Source organism: Notothenia rossii (assembly GCF_949606895.1).
Source record: "Notothenia rossii genome assembly, chromosome: 6".
Lineage (NCBI taxonomy): Eukaryota > Metazoa > Chordata > Actinopteri > Perciformes > Nototheniidae > Notothenia > Notothenia rossii.
The window spans coordinates 30,952,732-30,979,367 of record NC_136909.1 but is presented as its reverse complement, the minus strand read 5'-3'; the positions used below and the strand labels follow the sequence as shown (position 1 = coordinate 30,979,367).

The following is a 26,636-nucleotide window of genomic DNA, read 5'->3' as shown; positions in this document are numbered from 1 at the left end:
TGTAAAATAGTGCCATCACGTTAACGTTAGCCTTCTCACTTTGCTCTACCGCTATCTGTGGGAATCTTTTGTAAAACCACAATAGTACACATTGAAATTAAAAATCAATGCATGGCTAAATAAAATACCTAGGTCAAAACCAAATCTCATAATTTATATGTAAAATATTCACTATATCAAATGTTGTAATCACATACATTTAATTGAATTACAATTTACTAGAAACTGAAAAAACACTTATTTTATTTGTGCAAAACAGTTCCTTTTGAAATTCACAAGCACATAAAAGAACAAGATTTGTTCTGCCTTGTACACAAACATGTCAATGACCACAGGGTGAACCGTTTGTTTATGAAAGAGCTCACAAACCTCCCTGAATACATTGCACACAAAAATATCAATGGAAAAACATATAAATGGAAACAATTGATAAAAAGAAGTATGTGAACATAAATATCTCTCAGAATCAGTCCCCCAGCTTCCCATCAGGCCAGGTTCACCAGTCTCTCACTGGCCTCCCAAAGTTTCTTTGCCACAGCAGCGTCTCTTGCGAAAGGACGCAGAGTAGCTGGTCTGCAGTCGATGAAGTAACCCCCGCTGTGTTTGGCTGCTTCATCTAACACAGCACAGTAGATGACAGTCTGAGCTCCGATCTCACACGGCACGAAAAACATCCATATGACCACCAGCATCCGGAACAGGATGGAGTAGTGGCACGTCCAGCCACTTTGGACGAAACCTGGAGGACACCGCGTTGAGAACATGGTCCTATAATGCTTAAGCTAAATTAACAATTTACAAAGTCTCTTGGATCAGATAGAAAATGAATACTTTCAAATTACACAATTCATACCCCCTAATAACTAAATGGAATAACCTGTAACTGACAAATCACCACTTTTTAACATTACAATAACTCACTCAAACCTCGACACACTAATGAACATCAGAGAGAAATCTCAGTTTGACAGATTTTGATATCAGCAGTTTTAGCATCACCAGCTTGTTCAGCTCATGATGTTGTATGAATGATTGAAGCTAATATCATGAGAGAAAGTGACTCATTTAGCAGCCCCACATATAATAAACTCAAGCCGGTATCACGGCAAGACGTGAACATGTGACGTTTTACCATGCTGGGAGACGGTTTTGTCCCTTCAAAACGTGACAGTTACACGGTATTGTTAACGCATGTTAACCAGTGGAGAAGTACCCGGAAGTGCCAAGCAAAGGCTCTACCGCGCCTATTGGTCGGTTTTTATTTTCAAAATTAGATGTTTGTAATTTATTTTTTAATCCTCAAACTCGATTTCGCCGATGTTCTTGTGGCCCTAGCTGGTCGACACCTCTTTCAGCAGAAACAAAGGCTACATTCATGTATTACATCGATGTTAATCCCCTTCAAGCGTGACAGTTACACGGTATTGTTAACGGGGAGAAATACCCGGAAGTGCGAAGCAAATGGTTTACCGCGCCCATTGGTCGGTTTTTATTTTCAAAATTAGATGTTTTTCATTTATTTTTTAATCGTCACACTCGATTTCGCCGATTTTCTTGTGGCCCTAGCTGGTGGACACCTCTTTTAGCAGAAACAAAGGCTACGATGTTAATCCATTTGTGTTGTTGTGGAAATACCGGACGTGACGTTTTTGATCGCTTAGCAACTGAACTCCGTGAAAAAGAAACACCACTAAGGTTCAAGGGTCAAGGGTTTTTGTTATCAGATGCTAGCTACAGTGTAATTTTGGCATTTCAAATCTTAGATCCCGAGCTCCTCCAACAGTGCAACATAATATAAATAGGACATAATATGAAAATAAATAAAGATAGATACAAAATAGTGCAAAATGCACCACTTTAGGTTCAAATGATGAAACCAGTAGATTCATTCATTTATTTATTTTGTTGCCCCAGCTAAATCGATGTTAATCCATTTATGTGGTTGTGGAATTACTGTACGTTACATTGTGCGGTCGCGTAGTAAGTGAACACCATGCTACCGATTACTATCCGATGACCATGAACGCACCCGACCTCGGCTACAACCTCCTCTCTGTCTGACTTCGCCAAGCAGGTAATGTGCTGCACCGCATGCCTCCAATATTTTAATGTTTATTGCAAGTAAATCAGTTGTAGTTACATATCTTTTTAAAGCATGAGCTAGCTAAACACATATTAGCTTTACTTGACCGGAGATATAGTTCAGTGGTGAGTCCTACAACCCGGAAGTGAGTTAGCATTTTACAACTACTGGTTCCCTCGTCTCAGAGTCAATGGGATTTCTCCATAGGATTTTGGAAAATAGCTCGAAATAAGATCTGTGGAAAACGAACCTGCTTGATAAATGCACCTTTTGTTCAGCCGGATAATCTCCACATATCTACCCTACTTTTATAATTTTCGAATCATAAATCTAATGGCCAGAAGCAAAATGCTAACGTTATGCTATAAACGAACTACAGACCATGGATGTATAATAAGAACCTTTAGAATAATTACCTTTAGAAGTACACCAAAACATAACTGCTAACAATGTAAATGCTGTGTTGGAAACAAAGTTAATGTAAGAAAATGTTGAGTTAAATACTTTTGGCACTGTATATACAAAGCTTGGAAAAATGCCTATTTTGGCTGTCATACTTGCATACAGTGGCAACTAATAGTATTGTGAAGAAATGTCATGACAACCATCTATAGACTGTTACTGCACGCTGATTGTTGTGGTCCTATTTAGGACAAAACGTTCAGAGCTGTCCTTGTTCCAGTCCGCCCCTGATTGATTAGTGCTTTAACTCGTAAATTACACCCAATTTTAAAGCTTGTTGATGATATGTGAGATTGTAAATTGTCATGCATTCTAAAGTGTTCACTGTATTTTTTTCTTTCAACAGATACCAAACCAAAGCAAGATCAAACAGCACTTTTAAGAGCCTTTTTCAATTTCTTCTCTTCTCCCTCCTCAGAGCTATATTCCCTACATTTCTTCCTGTCTTCTCCCCATTTTTACCATCTTCATCTGTCTCTTTACCACTTTCTCTTTTGTACACACACACACACACACACACACACACACACACACACACACACACACACACACACACACACACACACACACACACACACACACACACACACACACACACACACACACACACATACACACACACAGGTGTTTATATATAGGATTTCAACAGATTAACATTATCATATATTTTCGTCAAATTCAAGATAGTGCTTTTACAGTGCAATGTCATGGTCAAGCTTGTAAGATAGTAGAAGTTGTGTAACCTTACGTTTCGATGACATAATATTTTACCGCTGAATTTTAGCTTTGCTTTGAAATTGTACTAAAACTAAGAAAGGGGCCATTATTGCATTGATACTAAATTAATTTACTCAAATTAATTAAAATTGCAAGTGTTTTTATTCTATTCTAAACAGGATACAGTTTTTGTTGTAGCTTGGGGAGGGACTTACAGTCACGGACTAGACAAAGAAAAATTAGTCAATATTTGTATTTGATTGCATTCTGAATTTGAAACCCAGTTTTAAATGACCTTGTCTTTTACTTGTCTTTATCTCCAAAAGAATGCCAGGACCAGGTTCCACTTCGAGGCATTGCTCAAGCTGCTGCATGTCACTGAATGTGGCATGCAAAACTTGCAAATTCTGCAAGGTGGTTCAGCCCCGCAAACTGCGCCTTAGCAAACGAATGGACAAGTTTGATACGAAAGCAAACACCTGGGTCCAGGCACAAAAAAAGAATAAAACTTCATCCCACCTGAGGGATCAAGCTACATTGGTGGTATGTGATGGACTTTTTCTTTTGTTGGCCTGCATGCATAATTAATAACAGCCCTGTACTTGTACATTCTGGATTTGGAAAAAATATTTACATTTGATACAGAAATGTAATATCTGACCATATCTGATCATAATTACGTAATACAAATCTGCTGCTCAAAGCCCTAGGTAGAAATGGGCTTTGAGCTGGTGCACATTATGCAAATGTCATTACCTGCATGAATTGTGTGCCCCAAAATTGTTTGACTATATGTACATTCAAGTTGTAAAGCACTGTGTCAGAACAGAGCTAAATACATTTGCACTATTTAATCATTTATCCAATTCAACTTACATTCGAAATAGACATTTTCATCAGTGTGTCTGCTCCCTGAAAATACAACTACTGTAGACACAGGGATAAGTTATGTTTATTTCACTTTGGCGAATCAGCGCTGAATTTGATTCAATGTAATTGAAAGGTACACTGTGTAATAGTGAGGTTTCTAAATTGCAACCAACTGAGTACCTCTCCCTTTATAAGCGTGTACAAAAACCTACAGTGGCCATCCATTGCCATAACAACATGAAAGGCCTTCTCTAGATCCAGTGTTTTTTTCCTTCCGATTGAATTACTGTAGTAACATGGCAAAGAGAAGAGAGTGAAATAGACCGGCTCGCTATGTATATATGAAGGGCTTATTCTAAACTAATCACAACAAAAAATAGTTATAGGTGATTATACACATTAATGGAAACCTAATTATGAATACCATAATCAATGATATCTTATAGAACCCCTATAAATACTCCACAGTGTACTTTAGAGATAGAGATATTATCTCAGTACTGTGATTGAGCCTGTGTGCAACAGCAGAACATCTAGTATACTTGTAAGGCATCCAAGTGAATACTCACCTTCTAGTAATACAATTACCCCAAGAACAAGAAAAAATACTGCAGGTGATCAAAAATTGCAACGTTTATGTTGTAGAATGGCTCTAAACTTAATCCCACTTAGAATCTATGGCACTGTTCATAAACCACAGTGCTGCTCCACAAACCTAGATGATATATACAGTGTAAATTCCGCCAAGAGAAATGAGAAATGCAATGCAGAATAATGTTCAAAGCTTCTACTTGCTGATCGCAACAGTCTTAAGACTGTTAATGCATGCATTAAAAAAAATGTCTTTGTTATTGCATAGGGTTGAATATTTGTGCAAGCAGTGTATGTGATTTATGTTTAACAACTGGTTTTGCCTTTGCAAATAACCAGGGCATAATTGTTCTGAAAAAATGTATATTTTGGTTTGTTGGAAGCTGGAAATATGTCAGGCCCTTGGAGCCAGAGGCGTCTTGTTCCTAGCCCGACCTGGAATAAAGAAGGACTGGACCTGCGAAGTAATGATGCCAAGGTGCAATGTCAGCAGCAATGCCTCCACCTGCCTCCGAAGGATGGAGGTGTTATTTGAATTTGTTGCGAAAGGTATTGTTGTCTGTTAAAGTGAATAAAGAAATTATTAAGTAGGTAGTACTGTAACTTACATTTTTGTAGAATTAACCAATAATGTCCATAGGGGTAATTGACAGCAATTAACTTACACCTCTTCCTTAAATCAAGCATACAAATGGGAGAACTAGTGAATTACATGATGTTGTTGATGCTATCCAAAGCTTATTTTCTTTAATCTAGGTTGGAGTCATACAGAGCCTGCAGCAGCCTCCGAAACCCCACAGCCCCCTGCGGAACACTCGCCAGCCACATCAAGTAATTGCAGAAGTCTATTGTACCACTCTTTTGATTGTTTTCTGACTATATTTGTTATATTAGGATTTTATAAACAGCCAGGAGCTGACCATTCAAAATGACATTTGTTGAACTGCCTAATGAGTAAAATAACGCCTAAGAACGTAATGTCATTACTTTTATTAGCACTTATGAGGACATTCCTATTGGTGGGGTTAGAGACCAATGTGTCCTTTTTCTGTGGTAAAATTATGTTTGCATGGTGCATTGAGTGGTTGTACTTGATGCAATATAAACTTGTGTTATTTTTGTAAGCTTCAGTCATTGTCACTTTTAACAGCAATTTGTATGTTTTACAAATTGTAACCTTTTCTTTTTCAGAAGTCGCCATTGCCACCGCAGACACCCCCACCAAGTCCTCTGGTAAGTAGCACAGCATAGTTCATCGCGAATTCCAGTAAAATAGGAGGTTCTGTACATTGAAGAAGGTTGCGTACATCCATTCTACTCTTTCTACTTCTATGTAGGAAACCTATCCGAGGAGATGTACACCCTGACACTCATCCCTGTCCCAGCTGCAAGCACCTATTCACTCCTTACAACATCAGCTGCGTCCCAGCCAGGGAAGAGGAAGAAGGGTTAGTGTTTTGTTTCTTTGATTCATTACATTTTAAATAATGAGTGTTGAGTGTTATTTGCCCTCTGGCATCATGGTTTATAATAATATCACTTGTCATTTAAATGCACCTTTCAAGGAACCCAAGGGTCATTTTACATATACAACAGAAAAACAAATACAACACAATTCACAGATATCTTAGGGAAACCGTCTTTCCATAAATAGGGTGTGATTTGTCATAAAGTCACAGCTGGATGCTAACAAAAAATATTATGAAAGTTATTTAAGTTACATAATACATTTTGACATACTCCATATTTGAAGTCAGTAGATCAGGAACATGAAGGGCAAAAATCATCTATAGCCCACAGAGGTTGTGATGCTATCTATGCCCCAGTCTCTACCGTCACTCATTTAACTTTCTTACATCTGTCACAGGTTTGCCCACAGAGCGCTCCTCCTCTCCAAGACTTGCTACCTCTGTAGCAAATGGGTGTAGCAGTACCACAGGTGAAGGGATGAAGAAGAAGAATAAGGGTATGTTTTGTTTTTGTGGTACATCCTACTGAACAAATAAATAGCTGTATACTATTCTCCCATTCACGCGCAAGTCCTTTTGCACACAAGATATCAGATCCAGGTTTCCATAATCCCTCTCTTTTTAATAACCATAAAAAACCATAAAGGTTTGCTCAATGACTTGTCTTTATTTATAAGGTGGTTAGAAATTATGTTTCATGAAATAAAACAAAAAGGAAGTTGGACACAAATAGGCCACATTGCAGATTAGCTAATGTTCTCTTCCTATATGAAAGTCATTAATCAAATATTCGTCTGGAGGATGTCCAAACCTTTTCTTCTTTTGTTTATAACTCCTTATTTGCACCATTTCAGGCTGCAGAAAATAATAATAATAAAAGACAGAAGGGTAGAGAAGGTAAGATGTTGAAACTGACAGAGCATGAAGCAGCAATGCATTTACCCGTAGTCGCTGATATGGCTAACACTTGTTTTTGTCTGTTTGTGTGCCCGTGTGTAGGGAAGAGAGGAGGTAATGGTCTGCTGGCTGCCTTGCGCATCATTGTGAGAACACAGCTCTTTGGTTAGCTTTTTTTTAGACTGCGTTATAAATAAATGTATTACTTCATAACTAGTTTTACTATCAGGCTTCTACAAAACTGACCCTAAGTCATTTGTTGTTTTATGATAACCCATGCATATGAAATTATCTTGTGGCACATGCAATGATCTTATGGTCGTTTTTATTCATTGTGTTTTTCAGTAGGAGAAAATGGGAAGACACCTGGGAGCCTGCCAGTTAATTCAGTGTCATGTGTGTGTGTGTGTGTGTGTGTGTGTGTGTGTGTGTGTGTGTGTGTGTGTGTGTGTGTGTGTGTGTGTGTGTGTGTGTGTGTGTGTGTGTGTGTGTGTGTGTGTGTGTGTGTGTGTGTGTGTGTGTGTGTGTGTGTGTGTGTGTGTGTGTGTGTGTGTGTGTGTGTGTGTGTGTGTGTGTGTGTGTGTGTGTGTGTGTGTGTGTGTGTGTACATACCGGTTTGTTTTATTAAAACATTTCCCTTTTTGCAACATGGAGTCAAATGCTTCAATATTGTGTCATGAGACACTACTACACCACATTTCAAATAGATATAACCCATGAAATAATATTATAAATATTTAGGGATTGAGATTGTGAAATCTAACAAGTACCTTTGTGTTAATCTGAACAATAAACTAGACTGGTCGGGTCACTGCTGCTATCTACAAGAAGAGACAGAGCAGACTGTATCTGCTAAGGAGACAGGTATTTTGGAGTGCAGGGGGCACTTCTTCAGACCTTCCATGACTCTGTGATGGCATAAGCAATCTTTTATGCTCTGGTCTGCTGGGGCTGCAACATCTCGGCTGCTGTCATGAAAGTTACATGTAGTTTGGTAACAGCACCAGAATGGACAGGGTGTGCAGACACAGGAGAGCCGAGTCAAGGGTAAAGGAGCTTTGCATTAATTGTATTTATATTGACCCGAATGGTCTACAGATTGAACGGGACTTTAGTGGTCGGAGATGAAAAACTTTGGTCGCAGGTTCCTCAACAGTGCATCACAAGACATCTATCAATATGTGTGTATACCTCCACCATTAAACTGTCATATTCTGCACATTTCTTATACTATCTACATACATCTTATAAGAGTATAATACATATGTATAATATCAGTTAAAATAAGTGCTTACACATACAGTAGTTAACATTGCAGGAAAGCAATATATTAGTACTTTGTCAGGCTTAATATGTATACCCCCAAAGCTTTTTTCTTATTCAAAAGAAGACCTTAACCTAAAGTATTCTTTAATGTTTAAATAAAGCTTTATTAGTGTGTCTGACTGTGCCTCCTATTAATATCTAATAATAAAATGCAATAACGTGATTTAACCACTAGGTGTCCCTTTCTATCAGCTGTGCACCTTTATGGTGTAAATACAGCCTATCTACCAATTGGATCAAATATAAAAGTCAGCCGAATTAGTGTTGATACTGAAAGGAGACGTATTGTGTGAAAAGAAATGCAAGATGTTGTGTAATTGCTGATATATTTATGATCCACGTCACATATTCAGTTTCGGCGGCAGTTCTTCCTGTTCGTCTCTAGAAGTCTCATCAGGGCTCTATAAATAGAGAACTACGGCAGATATGTAATATTTAATGCAGCCGAACTGTGTATTACAATGCCGTTATGTGATGACTTTCAAAGAGAAAAGCAAGCACACTCGGAATAAAGCATTATTTTATTCTTTTTAAATGTTTTCGGATTTCACATCAACAGGAAGTCCGGTTAACTAAAATGTCCGTGCGGAACAATACCCCAACCCATAGATCTGTGGGTGAATAATGTCAATGATAGCAATCACCACATTACACACATTCCTTCACATTTTAATTTACATTAAAGTATTTCGTGAGGCCTTCTAAAATGTTTTTAAATATAATTATATATAATATAATTAATATGTTAGCTTATTCTGTGGTATGCATTTTGTTTAGCTGCTATGCCACTTTAGCTGTAACAAGCGGAAATGTCCCCGCTGTGGGACTAATAAAGGATTTCTGATTCTGATATGAGCCAGTTGAGGTGTTGCGCAGAGTGTCGGAACCTGGACACACTTGTATGTTTTCTTATATGTAGCTGAATGCTGTTGTAATGGTACATTCAGAGGGTGTGACGAACAATGAGACTCCTGTGACAAGCTGGTTGATGGAAAATGAGTTTATTTTAATACAATTAGTTATGAAAAACATTAATAAGACAAGATATGAGCCAGTTGAGATGTTGCACATGGGTGTCAGAACTTGGACACAGCTTACATTGCCTCTTATATGTAGACGAATGCTGTTGTAATGGTACATTCATAGTGTGAGAAACATGACAATAAATGTAGTATTTTGTTAACTTGTGTACCTGTTTTACTTTAAGAAAGCCAGGTGAATACCTGTCGGACTATGGGTATTGGATAACATCTGTCCAGTTGGAAGGAAGTGGGCTAAAATAGCATTTATTTAATCAGATAACAGATATGTGAACATCAACAAAGAAATTAGTGAGTTGACACGTAAACCATGGTTTGTGAACTTCAATTCATATAGAATTTTTATTTTGCGTGTTTTTTTGCACATATTTATCCCAGTTCACAAAGGGTAAACAACACACAAGTTCCAGGCCAATCGTTACAGAGTTTTCAACATATAAATGATTTAGCCAATCAGAATGCAGATCCTGCAGCACCGGAGGCAGGCTTTACTGCACTCGCAATGTGACAGTGAAGGGAGAGTTCTGCTTCTGAAGATAATAACTCAGATAAAACCGTAATAACTCAATATAATGTTTTCAACCCTAAACGGCAACACTTTGTAGTTGTAGGTAGGTGTGTGTGTGAGTGTGAAAGAGGGCCTGCTCACGGAAAGCTGGTTGCTGACACAGAAGGACTCCCGAATAGGTGAATTGTGGTACAGAAATAAAAAATAGAGAAAGTGCATCTCTGTCAGCAAAGCTTCTGTCAGTCAGAGGGTTAGGTAAAGGTTGAGATAGTTATCATGTGAGGAGAATTAACTAAAATACAATACATAGCAATGTTTGAACCAACCTTAGTCATGGGTTTGTTTTAAATACAAACGTTTACATATTCCTCACAAGCCACATTTTTAAGGATTGTTCAGGGCAATTCATTCCAGAATGTTCACTTAGTTCAAAGAAGCAACATGCATAGTAAGATAACAACTTTTTTTCACATTATTTGAAGTGAGAAGTTGTGTGTGAGAGTGCACACAATGTTATTGTTTGACGATAACTGGCCTCTGGTCTTAATACTGGTAGGAGAGGTTAAGTACATTTCAGTCAATATCATGGTGTGTGACATTAACAAGAATTCTGACTGAGCAGAGGTATGTGTGTCTGTGTGAGGGAGGGTGTGTCTGAGTGTGTGGGTCAATTATTGTAAATGTTTAGATGTTCATGTTCTATGTGTGAGAGAGACTGGCACCTAGAGGAAGAGACTGAGGGAGCACACAGAAAGGAGAAAGAGAGGTGGGGGGACATACAGGACTGTCTCAGAAAATTAGAATATTGTGATAAAGTTCTTTATTTTCTGTAATGCAATTAAAAAAACAAAAATGTCATACATTCTGGATTCATTACAAATCAACTGAAATATTGCAAGCCTTTTATTATTTTAATATTGCTGATTATGGCATACAGCTTAAGAAAACTCAAAAATCCTATCTCAAAAAATTAGAATAGTTCCTCAGACCAAGTAAAAAAAAAAGATTTATAACAGCAAAACACAATCAAACATTTGAAAATGTCCATTAATGCACTCAGTACTTGGTTGGGAATCCGTTTGCACGGATTACTGCATCAATGCGGCGTGGCATGGAGGCAATCAGCCTGTGGCATTGCTGAGGTGTTATGGATGCCCAGGATGCTTCAATAGCGGCCTTTAGCTCATTAGCATTGTTGGGTCTGGTGTCTTTCAGCTTCTTCTTCACAATACCCCACATATTCTCTATGGGGTTCAGGTCAGGGGAATTTGCAGGCCAATCGAGGACAGTAATGCCATGGTCAGTACACCAGTTACTGGTGGTTTTGGCACTGTGGGCAGGTGCCAGATCATGCTGGAAAATGAATTCCTCATCTCCATAGAGCTTTTCAGCAGACGGAAGCATGTAGTGCTCTAAAATCTCTTGGTACACAGCTGCATTTACTCTGGGCTTGATGAAACACAGTGGACCAACACCAGCAGCTGACATGGCTCCCCAAACCATCGCTGACTGTGGGAACTTCACACTGGATTTCAAGCAACTTGGATTTTGCTCCTCTCCAGCCTTTCTCCAGACTCTGGCGCCTTGACTTCCAAATGAAATACAAAACTTGCTTTCGTCTGAAAAGAGGACTTTGGACCACTGTGCAACTGTCCAGTGCTTCTTTTCCTTAGCCCAAGTCAGACGCCTCTTCCGTTGTCTTGAGTTCAGAAGTGGCTTGACCATGGGAATACGGCTATTGTAGCCCATTTCCCGGACACGTCTGTGAACAGTGACTTTTGATACCTGGACTCCAGCTTCAGTCCACTGTCTTTGAAGCTCCCCCAAATTCTGGAAGCGACTCTTCTTCACAATGCTGTTAAGGCTGCGGTCATCTCTCTTGGTTGTGCAGCGTTTCCTGCCACATTTCCCCCTTCCAACAGACTTTTTGTGGATGTGCTTTGAAACTGCACTCTGTGAACAGCTTGCTCTTTGAGAAATTTCTTTTTGTGTCTTACCCTCCTGATGGAGGGTGTCAATGACGGTCCTCTGGACAGCAGTCAGATCAGCAGTCTTCCCCATACTTGTGATTTAGTTTACTGAACCAAGCTGAGTGTTTTTCAAGGCTCAGGAAACCCTTGCAGGTGTTTCGAGTTAATTAGACGATTCAAGTGATTCGTTGAACACCCTACTAGTATACTTTTTCATGATATTCTAATATTTAGAGATAGGATATTTGAGTTTTCTTAAGCTGTATGCCATAATCAGCAATATTAAAATAATAAAAGGCTTGCAATATTTCAGTTGATTTGTAATGAATCCAGAATGTATGACATTTTTGTTTTTTTAATTGCATTACAGAAAATAAAGAACTTTATCACAATATTCTAATTTTCTGAGACAGTCCTGTACACCCAGCATGTGTGCCTATCTGTATGATGTGGCTCTTTGCAGTAACGCAGGGAAATGATTGGCTCTCAACCTCTAACTGGTTGGCCACCCCTGCTGTACACCCTAGTGTCCTTCAGGGTAGGGTGGGGGAGAGAGGCGCTGTGCCCCAGCGTCCTTTCCTCAAGGTGGGGGTAGGGTGTGTGTGATGTCCTCATCAGGGTCTTCCTCACTGTCATCACTGATGTCACTGTCTTGGTCATGGTTCTCCACAGAGTCATCAGGCCATTGAGGGGCATTTGGTCCGATTGCCAGGCTGTAGGCCGAAGAAAGATGCTGGATGTGTGTGTCCACGTCAGCAAGTCTTTTCTTTAGAAGACTAGCTAATCCATCTCTCCCTTCCTGAGTCATGTCTAGGGCAGAACATAGAGAATAGAATAGTGAAAAGGCATCTCATTTTTGTTACTAGTACACACTGTAGATGTTAAGTAGTATTTGGTTATGGCATCATGGAATTTAACACTATGTCCTCCACATGACACATGTTGCATCTGCATCCTGATCTTGTCAGCCTGACTTCTCAGATAAAGGCAGTGCTGCCTCATCTCCCTCACAATTATGGCCCTCTCCTCCACAAGTCTCCTTTTGCCCATGTAGGCATCAAAGACTTTTTTTTGGGCCAAAATGAACACCGATTCTGAAGAGAGAGGAACAGCAAGCATACCATTACCGACCAAGACATGCACCAGTAGGATAAGTGACCGGTCATAGTCCATTGACTTGGAAGCTGGTGTTATAGGTCTTGCTTAGTGCCAGAAAATAAACATATTATATAAACACAAACAAGAGAAGCTCTTCCCATCACTTTGCACTTCCCATGGCCATATTAGACTGTCTGTTGTTTGCTGTTCTGCAGACAGTCTCCTCTCCACCTCTTCTTCCTGGATTTCTCCTTCAGGAGGCTGTCCGGTGTTGTGCTGGCGTATTGCCGCTAAGAGTTTGATCTTTTCCTTCCATAACCTTTTGCTACGCAACTGCCAAATCTTATTGCTGTCTATATGACGTGATTGTAAAGAAGATTACAGAAACAATGTTCAATGGAATTTTTTAATTACATGACTGCAACTGAATAATAATAACTTACCAGTCTGTCTATAGAGGCAAGCTTTCTTTTAGCACAGCCCTAGAAGTAGCTGCTCAATGGACATCTGGAGACTGATTGTCGCCTGATGTGTTGTCTTGGGTAAATAACAAGAAACACAGTTTGAGGACAAAGAAAACATAGGTGTTAATACTATACGTTAAAAAACAATGTTATATTATCAAGTTAGGAAACAGCATACCGTTTGTTGCCCAGTCTCTAACATCATTAACCCATTGTTGGACTTTGTCCTCAAGGCATCCAAGCTCTTCGCAGGTGTCCTTCATTTTTTGAGTCTCACCCTCCAATATTGAGATTGTCTGTTGTAAAAAATATGTTGTCGATACAGATGTATTTTCAAGATTTTCACCCAAATTTCCATAACTTTTCATGTCTTGAAAACAGTAATTAATCATTCAAACTTTTCCAGACCTGCGCAAGCACTCAGTATCCAACACTTTACCAGCTTGGACAATTATTTGTTTGTGACAGGTTTGCACATTAGTCTTACAAATCTAATCTTGTCATGCCTATACTTACATGGCCAATTACCTTGACATATCTCTTGGCCAACAAGACATGAAGGTTTTCCTGCTTCCGTCTGTTCCATCCCATTGCATGGACAGTCAACATGTCATTGCGAGCTGTTTTTAAAAGTAAAATTGACAAGCAGATAATATAACTTGGGTATTTGGAAATCAACTCATAAAAACTCTAGTAATGTTGAAACAGACTACATCAAAGACAAAGATAAAGTAAAGTAAGAGATGGATAATAACTTCAAGACAGAATTATGTTGGTCTAAAGACAAGAGGACGTACCTGATTTTGTCATGTACTTAGTTGTGATGGCACAACGTTACAGAAAGCTGTTCACCATCTCCACTTCTTCCCCGGCCGTCGAACCAGCACCCTCCAAATTTCTCCCACTCCACACAATCTAACAAATACACATATATTATATGTCATAGATTAATAAAAAAAAATTCTTACAATCACAATAATATAAGAGTGGGCCTACCTCACACTTTGTGGAATGGGCCTCGGCATGCATGACCGAGAGAAACGGTTGCATGCTCAGCAAAGGTCGCAATTCTGGCATTGTCTTTGCCACTTTCTCGAGGTAGGGCCAGTATTTACAAGCAATATCTGTGCAATAAAATGCACGTTTGTAGCTTGAAACTGCGTTTGAAGGAACAAGAGGTAGGCAAATATTTCTCCTCTGAACATGTTGAGCTTTCAGTAGCACTCCATGTCTACATACAGCCACCTCTAAACCCTCTTCATCAAGCCTGCTGGCTCTTCTTGCTGTCTCTCGAGCAGCTGACCACTGGATGGTACCACATGTAACTTTTCCTGGGGTCTACAATTAAAGACATTTTAATGTTACACTCTCAAAACAAGTAAAGGCTAGAAAAATGATAGGAAAAAAAATGTTGTGCTTACACATTTTACATTTGTTCTGACTTTGTCAACAAAGTCTGTGACAGCCGAGTCTTCCATGATGAACGGCCCTTTAAAAAGTGGTTCATCGATCCTAAATTCAAAAATAAATATTAAATTCATTTTTATCATCATTGATAGGCTACTTCTTAAATTCAATTGACGTACAAAAAATATGTACTTCTGCGACTGTCGGAAACGGTACTGTTTCCTATTCCCATCCACTGACACAGCCAACATTTTGGGAGTAGAAGCTGGGCATGAGAAGGGTTCCTCACACATCACTTTCTGGCACTCGTACTAGCAGGCCATATACTCCAGAAAGCTTCTTTGGAAGACATCTCCATGGATTTTTCCTGTCTGGAAGTTTGAGAAGCAAAATTGTTACCTTACACATGTCAGAATAATACGAGGAAACAGGAAGACTTTCACAGTGGTTGGAGGCAAGAGGGGGACTATTAGGAGTATCCCTAACACACGATATCCTGAAAAGTGAAGGTCAGGTTAGGATTGGCAGATGCTGGAAGAGAAGAAGCATTATTTCAGCTTTTGTCAAATGCACCATGACTCTACTTTCTCTACAGTACAATACAATACATAATCCTATTTTTTCCCACAGAAGAGCACAATGTTTTTCATCATACAAATTGTGTTCTTCAGTAAAGAACAAAAGTTGGATTATGATATGTTTGATCTTATACAGTATGTCCTACATCTACCAGTGCTAGGTTTTTAGCTCTAATTTAACACTAGTTAAACTACTTTCAGTAACATTGTAAGCTTTTCAATTTAGTTATTTTGACATAAACATATTTCCAATCAACATGTTTCATCTACACAAAATAAAATGCATCCTTTCACAATGCCCTCTACTTATGCAATACTCAGTGAAAGTCATCTTACCCTTCCGTAATGCTGTGTCCCCCGTTCCAGCATCTGTAAAAAGGCCTGTCTGGACAAACCTGGTGCCAGTCTTCAGGTCCTCAAAAGATTTGAAGACATCCGTGGAATATAACGTGTCTCCGTTCACAGAAGCTGGCCAGTAACCGCCTCTAATTAGGTCTCCCCAATCAGGAGTCCATTCGTAATGGCATGTGTTGTAAACCCTCTTGGGGAGATGCAAATCATAACGCCCTAATAACAAATACAGTTTAGTAAAAACAATCGCATTCATTACCTGTATTAGGGTGACAAAAAGAACACTTAAAATCATACCATTAATGCAGACGAAAATGACAGGCCTGCCTATAGACTCTGTAACACCTTCCGGGGTTACACGAGTGTGAAGGCCTACCAGTGGGCAGAAGACGATCTGTGAAGAGAGGTTAAAAATATGTCTTAAACTACCAGCACATTAGGAAAGTTATAAAATAACCACTTGGGGCTAAATTGTGTTAAGTGAAATACCTTGGTGTCTCAAAGTGAACATGTCATTTGTCTTGACTAGTGACATTGTTGGGGGAATACATTTGAAATATTCTTCATTGAAGGACTCCCTGATATGAAGGGTGTGTACGCTGTGTTTAGAAATGTCAGTGATGACACAACCATTCAAGGGGCATGCATTCTCTGCAGCGAAGGACCGCAGGAGCGGAGCAATGTGAGCATCTCCTTTCCGGTACCATAGTTGAAGACAGCAAGCTGTCCAAGTGATGGGACCTTGCCTTTTGCCACTTCAATTGGGCAGCACTTTGGCGCAGGCACAATGAGGAAGAGGCTGATGGTTGATCAACCAAAAGCTCCTGCAATTGCTGAATCTCATCTTCTGGAAACAAACAAAAAAGAAAATGTTCAGCATCACAAAAGCGTACTCATATTGCATCACGTATTCGTTTGATGTTATGTTGACACATTTCCTAACTTTCAATGATAGTAAATGTCAGCCTACCAAAAAGCTGAGGGGGTACTGCAGAGGTTGCTCCAGCTGGTTCCAAAGTCACTGGACTGTCAATGGCAACAGTTCTGGCTGAAAAATAATAATAATAATAATAATAGATATATTGGTAACAGATAATAATTACAGAGAACAGGAGGCAATCGCAGGCAAATGTTATGCATTAAAAGAGTTCTAACAGTTCTAACCAACTCTAACTATTTATTACAATGGCCTATTTTTATATGTACGACGGAATAACAGATATTTGTTCTATACCTCTCTAAGCTGAAACATGCTGTACCAATCATGTTGCGAACAATCAAAACAAAAATGATATGTTAATCATGAATACCTGTATACATGCACAAACCTTTAGTACGTCGGCAGGTTGCCCCACTTCTGCTCCTCCTTTTTAGAGGACACCCCTGAGCATCTTTGCCAACCCAGCGGATTCTGCTCCTGTTAGATGCTGCTCTGGCCCTGTCTTCTTCCTCCTTCAATAAAGTAGTCATGCATTTTCACAACAAGCTGCTTTTCATTCCCAGTGTATTCCTATTCACTTACAAGCATTACAAAATTACAAGCACATAATCAATGAACCTAATCAGTACATCGGGCACAAAACCAATACAATTGAAATAAAAAAATGTACCTTCAGTTGTTTACAAAGTAAATCGGCAAGGAAAATGGCATCTTCTAGCTGTTCCTCGCCTTGTTTAGCAGCCATTTCAGGAACTAGAAATCAAAACACACACAGGTGTGTGTGTTTGCATGCATATAAATACAAAAGAGAAAGTGGTAAAGAGACAGAGATGAAGATGGTAAAAATGGGGAGAAGACAGGAAGAAATGTAGGGAATATAGCTCTGAGGAGGGAGAAGAGAAGAAATTGAAAAAGGCTCTTAAAAGTGCTGTTTGATCTTGCTTTGGTTTGGTATCTGTTGAAAGAAAAAAATACAGTGAACACTTTAGAATGCATGACAATGTACAATCTCAAATATCATCAACAAGCTTTAACATTGGGTGTAATTTACGAATTAAAGCACTAATCAATCAGGGGCGGACTGGAACAAGGACAGCTCTGAACGTTTTGTCCTAAATAGGACCACAACAATCAGCGTGCAGTAACAGTCTGTCGATGGTTGTCATGACATTTCTTCACAATACTATTAGTTGCCACTGTATGCAAGTATGACAGCCACAATAGGCATTTTTCCAAGCTTTGTATATACAGTGCTAAAAGTATTTAACTCAACATTTTCTTACATTAACTTTGTTTCCAACACAGCATTTACATTGTTAGCAGTTATGTTTTGGTGTACTTCTAAAGGTAATTATTCTAAAGGTTCTTATTATACATCCATGGTCTGTAGTTCGTTTATAGCATAACGTTAGCATTTTGCTTCTGGCCATTAGATTTATGATTCGAAAAGTAGGGTAGATATGTGGAGATTATCCGGCTGAACAAAAGGTGCATTTATCAAGCAGGTTCGTTTTCCACAGATCTTATTTCGAGCTATTTTCCAAAATCCTATGGAGAAATCCCATTGACTCTGAGACGAGGGAACCAATAATTGTAAAATGCTAACTCATTTCCGGGTTGTGGGACTCACCACTGCACATCTCCGGTCAAGTAAAGCTAATATGTGTTTAGCTAGCTCGTGCTTTAAAAAGATATGTAACTACAACTGATTTACTTGCAATAAACATTAAAATATTGGAGGCATGCGGTGCAGCACATTACCTGCTTGACGAAGTCAGACAGAGAGGAGGTTGTAGCCGATGTCCGGTGCGTTCATGGTCATCGGATAGTAATCGGTAGCATGGTGTTCACTTACTACGCGACCGCACAATGTAACGTACAGTAATTCCACAACCACATAAATGGATTAACATCGATTTAGCTGGGGCAACAAAAATAAATAAATGAATGAATCTACTGGTTTCATCATTTGAACCAAAAGTGGTGCATTTTGCACTATTTTTTATCTATCTTTATTTTTTTTTTTATTATGTCCTATTTATATTATGTTGCACTGTTGGAGGAGCTCGGGATCTAAGATTTGAAATGCCAAAATTACACTGTAGCTAGCATCTGATAACAAAAACCCTTGACCCTTGAACCTTAGTGGTGTTTCTTTTTCACGGAGTTCAGTTGCTAAGCGATCAAAAACGTCACGTCCGGTATTTCCACAACAACACAAATGGATTAACATCGTAGCCTTTGTTTCTGCCAAAAGAGGTGTCGACCAGCTAGGGCCACAAGAAAATCGGCGAAATCGAGTGTGACGATTAAAAAATAAATTAAAAACATCTAATTTTGATAATAAAAACCGACCAATAGGCGCAGTAGACCATTTGCTTGGCACTTCCGGGTATTTCTCCATGTTAACAATACCGTGTAACTGTCACGCTTGAAGGGGATTAACATCGATGTAATACATGAATGTAGCCTTTGTTTCTGCTGAAAGAGGTGTCGACCAGCTAGGGCCACAAGAACATCGGCGAAATCAAGTTTGAGGATTAAAAAATAAATTAAGAACATCTCATTTTGACAATAAAAACCGACCAATAGGCGCGGTAGAGCCTTTGCTTGGCACTTCCGGGTATTTCTCCAATGGTTAACATGGGTTAACAATACCGTGTAACTGTCACGTTTTGAAGGGACAAAACCGTGACATATTCACGTCTCCCAGCATGGTAAATCGTGACATGTTCACGTCTTGCCGTGATACCGGGTTGAATAAACTACAATAACTACTCTCTGCTGTCTTCCTGTCATTTGTTTATTTCACATGTCGTGCGTCTTTCACTTGTTTTAATAACTTCAAGACAATGTGTTAAGTTGTTATCAATAAAATGATCATTTAAATAGACAAGTGAATCTGTTCCAGCTTTGATATTTAGTAAGTAACTCGGGACAGAAGCCATTAATGTTTCTTCCTGACCACGTCGTAGAGAACAAGACATTCACATCTAATGGGCAGTAACCAACACACCGAGAAAGCAGCTCTGCCTTAATATGTGTTCAATAATGATGAAATAAATGTTGCTGTTCAAACACAAAGATAAAGAACAATGTTAGAGGATAGGTTTAAAACAGGACAAAAAAATTCAACATCCACAACTTAAAGACTTAGTCAAGGCTTTGTCAACATTGGTAATATGCATTATTGTAAATGAGACTCCTTGTTTATGATGTTTAGTTTAATGCCAGCTTAGTCAGGGATGCAAACTCATCAGGTATGAAAAAGGTGACAAGAATCCGAGCCCCCCGACCCCACGGAATATCGGCTTTAAAATGAGGAATAACAGAGGATTTTAGTACTGAGTACTCCAACTTTTACTGTCGCTACTTTATGTTGATGATAATACTTTTATACTTTTATTTGAGGAACATTTTGATTGCGGGATTGCTCCTACATTACTTACTCGAGTAAAATATTTGAGTACTTCTACTTTTACTCAAGTACAAGACCTGAGTAGCTACTTCTACTTTTACTCAAGTACAAGATCTGAGTACTTCTACTTTTACTCAAGTACAAGATCTGAGTATTTCTACTTTTAACCAAGTAGGCCTACAAGATCTGAGTACTTCTACTTTTAATCAAGTACAAGGTCTGAGTAAGCCTACTTCTACTTTTACTCAAGTACAAGATCTGAGTACTTCTACTTTTAATCAAGTACAAGGTCTGAGTAAGCCTACTTCTACTTTTAATGTAGTAGCCTACAAGATCTGAGTAGCCTACTTCTACTTTTACTCAAGTTACGTACAAGATCTATACTTATAGCCTACCACCTCCGTTTAAAAAGCTATTAGAAAACGAAGGCTAAAGCTAACGTAAGCAGATAGTGACGATGTATGCAAGTTAGTCAGCTCAACGATAATATTGCGACAGAAAAACTTTTCAGTGCACATCACACTCTGCCGCTCCAAAAGGGCACCTGAACGGCCGTTCTAACAGCTGTTCACCAGCAGTCCAGTCTGTGCCACTGTGACTCCGGACCGCAAAGTTAATATTAACGAACGTAGGTAATGTAGCTGCTGAAGGTAGACCATCATCGTGGAGCAGCAGCGCCTTATTATACATCCATGAGCAGAGCCGACAGGCAGGAAGATTCGAGCACACAGCTGGCGCTTGATTATAATATATATATAAAAAAGAACACCATGAATGCATGATGGCACATAACAACTCGCGGCCGCAGATTACTCTGGGTCCCAGACCCCCCCCCCCCCATACCCCAAACATATTTTTATTGCAGATCTACATGAATCAAACAAACGTCCTATTTTGGATTCAAGTACATCGTTAAAATCATTTATCAAAAAATTATCCAAACTTTTGCCCAAATTTGATTATTTAAAAAAAAAAAGATTTTTAATAATTTCTGATACTTATTGACAACAAACAATATCAAAATGTATTTATTAATGATCCAAACTATTTCTACGAGAACGTTTTGTTTCATTTTCTTGCAATTTTGGGATTCTGATTTAACCTTGAAGAACAATATAAACATTACCACACAAGTTATTAAGAATTTCTCCAGTTAAACAAGCACGAATAAGGAAGGAGATTTATTTGCATAGAAATGAAATAATATAAAGGTCTGACGGTCAACAGTCAAACATGATAAACAGATGACAGGTGAATAATACACAGCTGCACTAAACACAACATGTGTCAAACACTGATGTTAATGTATCAGGATCATATAATCTTTGAGATAATACCGTTTAGAGAGAGCTATTAACTAATTGGGTAATTAAAAAATAAGAAGTTATTGTGAAAGTAGAAAAATAAAAAGTAAAGAAAAGGCTTTCTGTGGTTAAATTATTTACACACAAAGATCAAACGTACAGTATGGTTATTTCTCATCTTTGGAAACATTAATGGAAACAAGTGGAACAAAGTGATTGCTTTAATGAACATCATCATCAATATATTTACATTACAAACACCATTTTCTTAATTTTAACTACATTTACGCTTTATTGTGTCATTCTGAATTTTAAAATATATTTTATAGTATAAAACAAGTCAATGTGTTACATTATGTTATCTTCTGAAAGAGAAAAGGGCTTATTTATTTCAGTAACCTGGATCTCTGAATGTTATTCAAATTACAGGATTGACATTTTTACACAACTAACTGGAATTATTTTTAACTGACAAAAAACACCACTTAAACAAAATGATAATCACTCAGACCTCACCACACTACCTGAGCATCTCAGAGGAATCTCTGTTGGACAGATTTTGACATCAGCAGTTTTAGCATCACCAGCTCTTCCAATGTTAAAATATGGGAAGAGTTTCTCAGTGAAAGTGTCTCTGTGAGTGCAGATGTGAGTCATGTCTTCAGAGTCGTAGAAGGACACCTCCCCCCTGTCATAGTCCAGCTGGACTCTGGTCCTCTGGAGATTCTTCTTCACTCTGACAGTCTCACCATCACCATTAGAGTATTTTCCACTGCGATGTGTTAAACACCAGATTCCATATTCTGGTGAGACAAATGTATTTCCCTTCCTGTCAGCTGACTCTTTAGTCAAACCTATATTCCAGACAGGATGATCTCCCACCTCCACCTCCCAGCTGTGTTCCCCTGAGCTGAAGCCCTCAGAGCCCAGAACAGTAGCATACTTAGTGAATCTCTCTGGATTATCAGGAAGCTGCTGAGATGTGTCTCCACGTCTCACACTGGTCAGATCATCAGACAGATAGAGCCAGCGGCTTGCAGTGTTTGGGTCCAGAATGACAGGACTGAAGTGGACCTGTTCCTTCATCTTCTCCCAGACTCTGAAGGACAAGTTGCCCAGGTGTTTGGCCACATCTGTGAGCGCTCCTGAGAGCAGCTGTGGGTCTGACAGTGAGCTCTGGACTCTGGCTCTGCTCTGAGTGGCTTTATAACTGCTGAGGAAGGGCCCGTTGTGTTTCTGCAGCTCTGCTTCAACAGCAGAGATACTTTGTGACAGAAAGGAGATGTGCTCCTGAATGCTCTTCATCTCTCCGCTGAGAGTCTTCCTCTTCTGCTCCTCTTCCTCCCTCAGAGCTGCCAGTCTGGACTCCTCTTCCTCTTTCAGGAACTGATGGAGCTTGTTGAACTCTGCTCTGATCTGCCTCTCTGTGGACAGCAGCTGCTTCCTGGACACTTGAGTCACTTCATTGTATGTTTTCTCCACTCGTTTGTATTTGTCCCTCTTGTCCTGCAGAGACTCTAAGTCAGATTTCAGCAGGTCCTTCAGCTCACTGACTGCTTGTTCTACAGGAACCACCTTGTGACTGTGGTGGAGAGAAAACTCACAGACAGGACACACAGCTCTATCTTCATCCTTACAGAACCAATAAGGGACTTCTGGATGTTTACTACAAACCACCTCCTCTCCCTCTCTTTCTTTTTCTGTCTCAGGTGAACCGTTTGTCTGCCTCTCATCAAAGGAGTCAGCCAGCTCCTTCAGAGTTAAATTCACTGCCGGTTCGTCTGTTGTGGACTTTCTCTTACAAATGGGACAGTTTTTGTTCTTACTTTGTTCCCAGTATTTCTGCAGGCAGCTCGAACAGAAGCTGTGGTTGCAGCTCAGAGACACAGGATCTCTGAAAGTCTTTGAACACACATGGCAGCTCAGGAAACTTTCAAAAAGAGCGGTTTTCTCAGCCATTTTTTCAGATATTTGAATGATCCCTTAACAGCAAGACTCACCAAATCAGTGTCCCTTTTGAATAACAGATTAGTATCATTCTAGTTTGTGTTTAAAGTGAAGATTCTCCACGCTGTAATGGCGTCTCGGCTCCGTTCAGAAATGTCGGTAAATCAGGTTTCCGTTTCTAACGTTCCATACAGATAACTGAAAACGGACAATTAATTCTCCTACCAGCAGATGGTGGTGTTGAGTAATTTAACAGATAATGCAGTGACTTTTCACGTGAAATGCCTGAGAATGTTTTGTAAAACCACAATAATACACATTGAAATTAAAAATCAATGCATGGCTAAATAAAATACCTAGGTCAAAACCAAATCTCAAAATGTATATGTAAAATATTCACTATATCAAATGTTATAATTACATACATTTAATTGAATGACAATTTACTAGAAACTGAAAAAAACACTGTAAAATAAGTTTTTATTTTATTTGTGCAAAACAGTTCCTTTTGAAATTCACAAGCACATAAAAGAACAAGATTTGTTCTGCCTTGTACACAAACATGTCAATGACCACAGGGTGAACCGTTTGTTTATGAAAGAACTCACAAGCCTCCCTGAATACATTACACACAAACATATCAATGGCAAAACATATAAATGGAAACAATTGATAAAAAGAAGTATGTGAACATAAATATCTCTCAGAATCAGTCCCCCAGCTTCCCATCAGGCCAGGTTCACCAGTCTCTCACTGGCCTCCCACAGTTTCTTTGCCACAGCAGCGTCTCTTGCGAAAGGACGCAGAGTAGCTGGTCTGCAGTCGATGAAGTAACCCCCGCTGTGTTTGGCTGCTTCATCTGACACAGCACAGTAGATGACAGTCTGAGCTCCGATCTCACACGGCACAAAAAACATCCACATGATCACCTGCACCAGCATCCGGAACAGGATGGAGTAGTGGCACGTCCAGCCACTTTGGACGAAACCTGGAGCAACACAGATGTGAGGAGAAATGTTAAGCATCAGGAATACAGACTGTCTTCGGGATGGGAACTATGATTCAAATCTTAGTTATGAGTCATTATAAATCAGGTTTTAAGTATATCTTGTGATAGGGTTGTGATAAAGTCAATTGAGAATGTTTAATCAATAAAATAATATAGCAATGTCTGTTTTGGTTCATTCATTTCCTGTAAATAAATACAATACTGTCATGAAGAAGCCCTGCTCATTGATTTTCAATCATTGTAACCAGATGGTGTGATACAAACACTAATATGAACAATTAGAGCTATATTAATGTAAACTGTACAGCCATGGCCCATGTTTAATAAACAGTTTGAATAGGTTTTTTTTGTGCTTTATAGCCCAACCCTAAATGTCAAAATATGTGGATTGTAAATAAATGTATCATATAATACATGGATATATCAATTCTTTTTTTTAAACTGAATGTTAAAAAAATTCTCAATTTTAATAAAAGATAAAAAGCTGTAACTTCACTACAATTGATCATTTGTTTCTTCTATAATATGTCAGAAAAATCTATGAATTTAGCATCACATTGTGTTACATTAAACTTCCGTTGACAGTAACCTGTATTGTTTTGTAAGCAGCTTGACAGAATATGCAATAAACACCCAGTTGGACACCAGTGCAGGACAAGAGCAGCAACAAAACAGGCCCTCTTACCGGGGTGCACAGCATAGGAGGTCACTCCTTTCCCTTCAGTGATGCGGGCCACTTCCTGACTGAAGTAGATGTTAGCCAGCTTGCTGCGGCAGTAGGTGAAGAAGGGCAGCTGGTTGTAGTTGAGGTCCTGGAAGTCCAGTTTCTGGTATTTGTAGCTGGAGCATGTGAGGGTGATCACCCGGCTGGGGGCACATTCCTTCAGGCGAGGCAGAAGCATGTTGGTTAGCAGGAAGTGACCCAAGTGGTTGACGCCAAAACACATGCTGAAGTTGTTGTCTGTCCACTCGAGGACACCGGGCATGCCTGAGGAAGCGCCACAGAGAGTGAAGAAAGAAGTCACAACAATGGCTTTTAGCTCCTGTTGCTGCACAATCTGTACACAACAGCAACCTTAATGCCTGGACACGTGACAAGAAAAAAGCCAACAAATCTTTACTGTAATATTAGCAGGTCAACTCTAACATGCGACCAAACAAACTTCTAAGTCATCACTTTAAAGAATAACATTTGTGCCTCTTTCTTTGGTGGCATTAGTCCTGTATTAAGAATTGTGGTGGACTGCCTGACCTGCATTATTGACCAGGATGTCAAGCTTCTTCTCTCTCTGCAGGAAGCTCTTACAGAACTCCCTCACAGAGCTCAGGTTGGCCAGATCCAGCTCCATGTGGAGGACGTTAAGGCTGTGACTCTTCAACTTGATCTCCCTCACAGCCTTCTCAGCCTTGTCCGGGTCTCTGCAGGCGATGATGACCCGAGCACCTCTCATGGCCAAGGCAATGGCTGTCTCCTTGCCAATGCCAGAATTCCCACCTTGAATAGACACAAATATAAAATTAATGTGTGGAATAATATGGCAGGAGTGTGACAAAGGAAGCACAGCAGTAACATTAACTAAATAAGCAGGTTGTTATGATTATATTAGGCAACAACAGGCAGGGATGTTTGGTATAATCATTAGCAATTGAATCCACACTGAGCTACACATACAGTACATTCTATTACTACACGAAATAACTAAGGGATGCGTTGCAATGAACAAGACATGTTAATTTACCTGTAATGAGAATTGTTTTGCCATCAAGTCTTCTTAGGTCGGTGCAATATCTCCTCTTTTTCAACCATTTCAAAATGAAGAAAACGGCTAAAGACGCGATAATTGTGTAGAGAAAGTACATTTTCCTTTGTTTTGTTAGTCTATTATGAACTACAGTACTGATGCTGCTGGCTATGTGAGCCTATAGCTAAAGTCAGCTAGCTTGCTAGTTGAATAAGAAATACCTCATTCCCATCTCATACTATTCATCCACTGTGCTGCTTGTCACGCCAAACGTTGCGAAAATTATCCAGGAGGGATTAATCATAACAAGAAACTGTTTTTTGATTCAATTTGACAATCCCCCTCCTCCATATCATTCATTCTTTACTGGGAGATGTGGAGTGTCATGAACTGCACATGCGCGAAATGCTAAAATCCCGTAAGGTCTCGCGAGAATTTACACGTG

General features: G+C 39.3%; 3 protein-coding genes across 8 annotated transcripts; 1 reads left to right on the top strand and 2 right to left on the bottom strand.

Annotated features, from left to right (window-relative positions):
- The first annotated feature begins 1,266 nt into the window (after positions 1-1,266).
- LOC307043592 (uncharacterized protein) lies at positions 1,267-7,784 on the top strand. Of its 6 annotated transcripts, XM_079688127.1 has the most exons (10): positions 1,267-2,074; positions 2,892-2,904; positions 3,589-3,805; positions 5,107-5,272; positions 5,480-5,554; positions 5,915-5,956; positions 6,061-6,171; positions 6,591-6,689; positions 7,192-7,254; positions 7,435-7,784. In XM_079688127.1, exons 3-10 carry the CDS (start codon positions 3,590-3,592, stop codon positions 7,767-7,769), a joined length of 1,107 nt encoding a protein of 368 aa, XP_079544253.1. In that variant the 5' UTR covers positions 1,267-2,074; positions 2,892-2,904; position 3,589; the 3' UTR covers positions 7,770-7,784. The 6 variants fall into 6 exon arrangements, 4 of the variants coding, with proteins under 4 accessions (XP_079544253.1, XP_079544252.1, XP_079544255.1 ...); XM_079688126.1 differs by having other exon boundaries at positions 2,892-3,805; XR_013809409.1 differs by lacking the exon at positions 1,267-2,074 and adding an exon at positions 7,047-7,089 and having other exon boundaries at positions 2,082-3,805; positions 7,192-7,235; positions 7,435-7,741.
- A 13,465-nt stretch (positions 7,785-21,249) lies between these two features.
- Positions 21,250-23,653, bottom strand: LOC307042747 (zinc-binding protein A33-like). Its single transcript, XM_079686820.1, has one exon. It carries the CDS (start codon positions 23,450-23,452, stop codon positions 21,995-21,997), a length of 1,458 nt encoding a protein of 485 aa, XP_079542946.1. The 5' UTR covers positions 23,453-23,653; the 3' UTR covers positions 21,250-21,994.
- Positions 23,654-23,894: 241 nt separating this feature from the next.
- LOC307042748 (retinol dehydrogenase 14) lies at positions 23,895-26,598 on the bottom strand. The gene is made up of 4 exons (XM_079686821.1): positions 26,189-26,598; positions 25,702-25,944; positions 25,135-25,437; positions 23,895-24,428 (listed from the first exon to the last, which is right to left on the bottom strand). The coding sequence occupies exons 1-4, from the start codon at positions 26,307-26,309 to the stop codon at positions 24,169-24,171; spliced, it is 927 nt and encodes a 308-aa protein (XP_079542947.1). The 5' UTR covers positions 26,310-26,598; the 3' UTR covers positions 23,895-24,168.
- Positions 26,599-26,636: the final 38 nt, after the last annotated feature.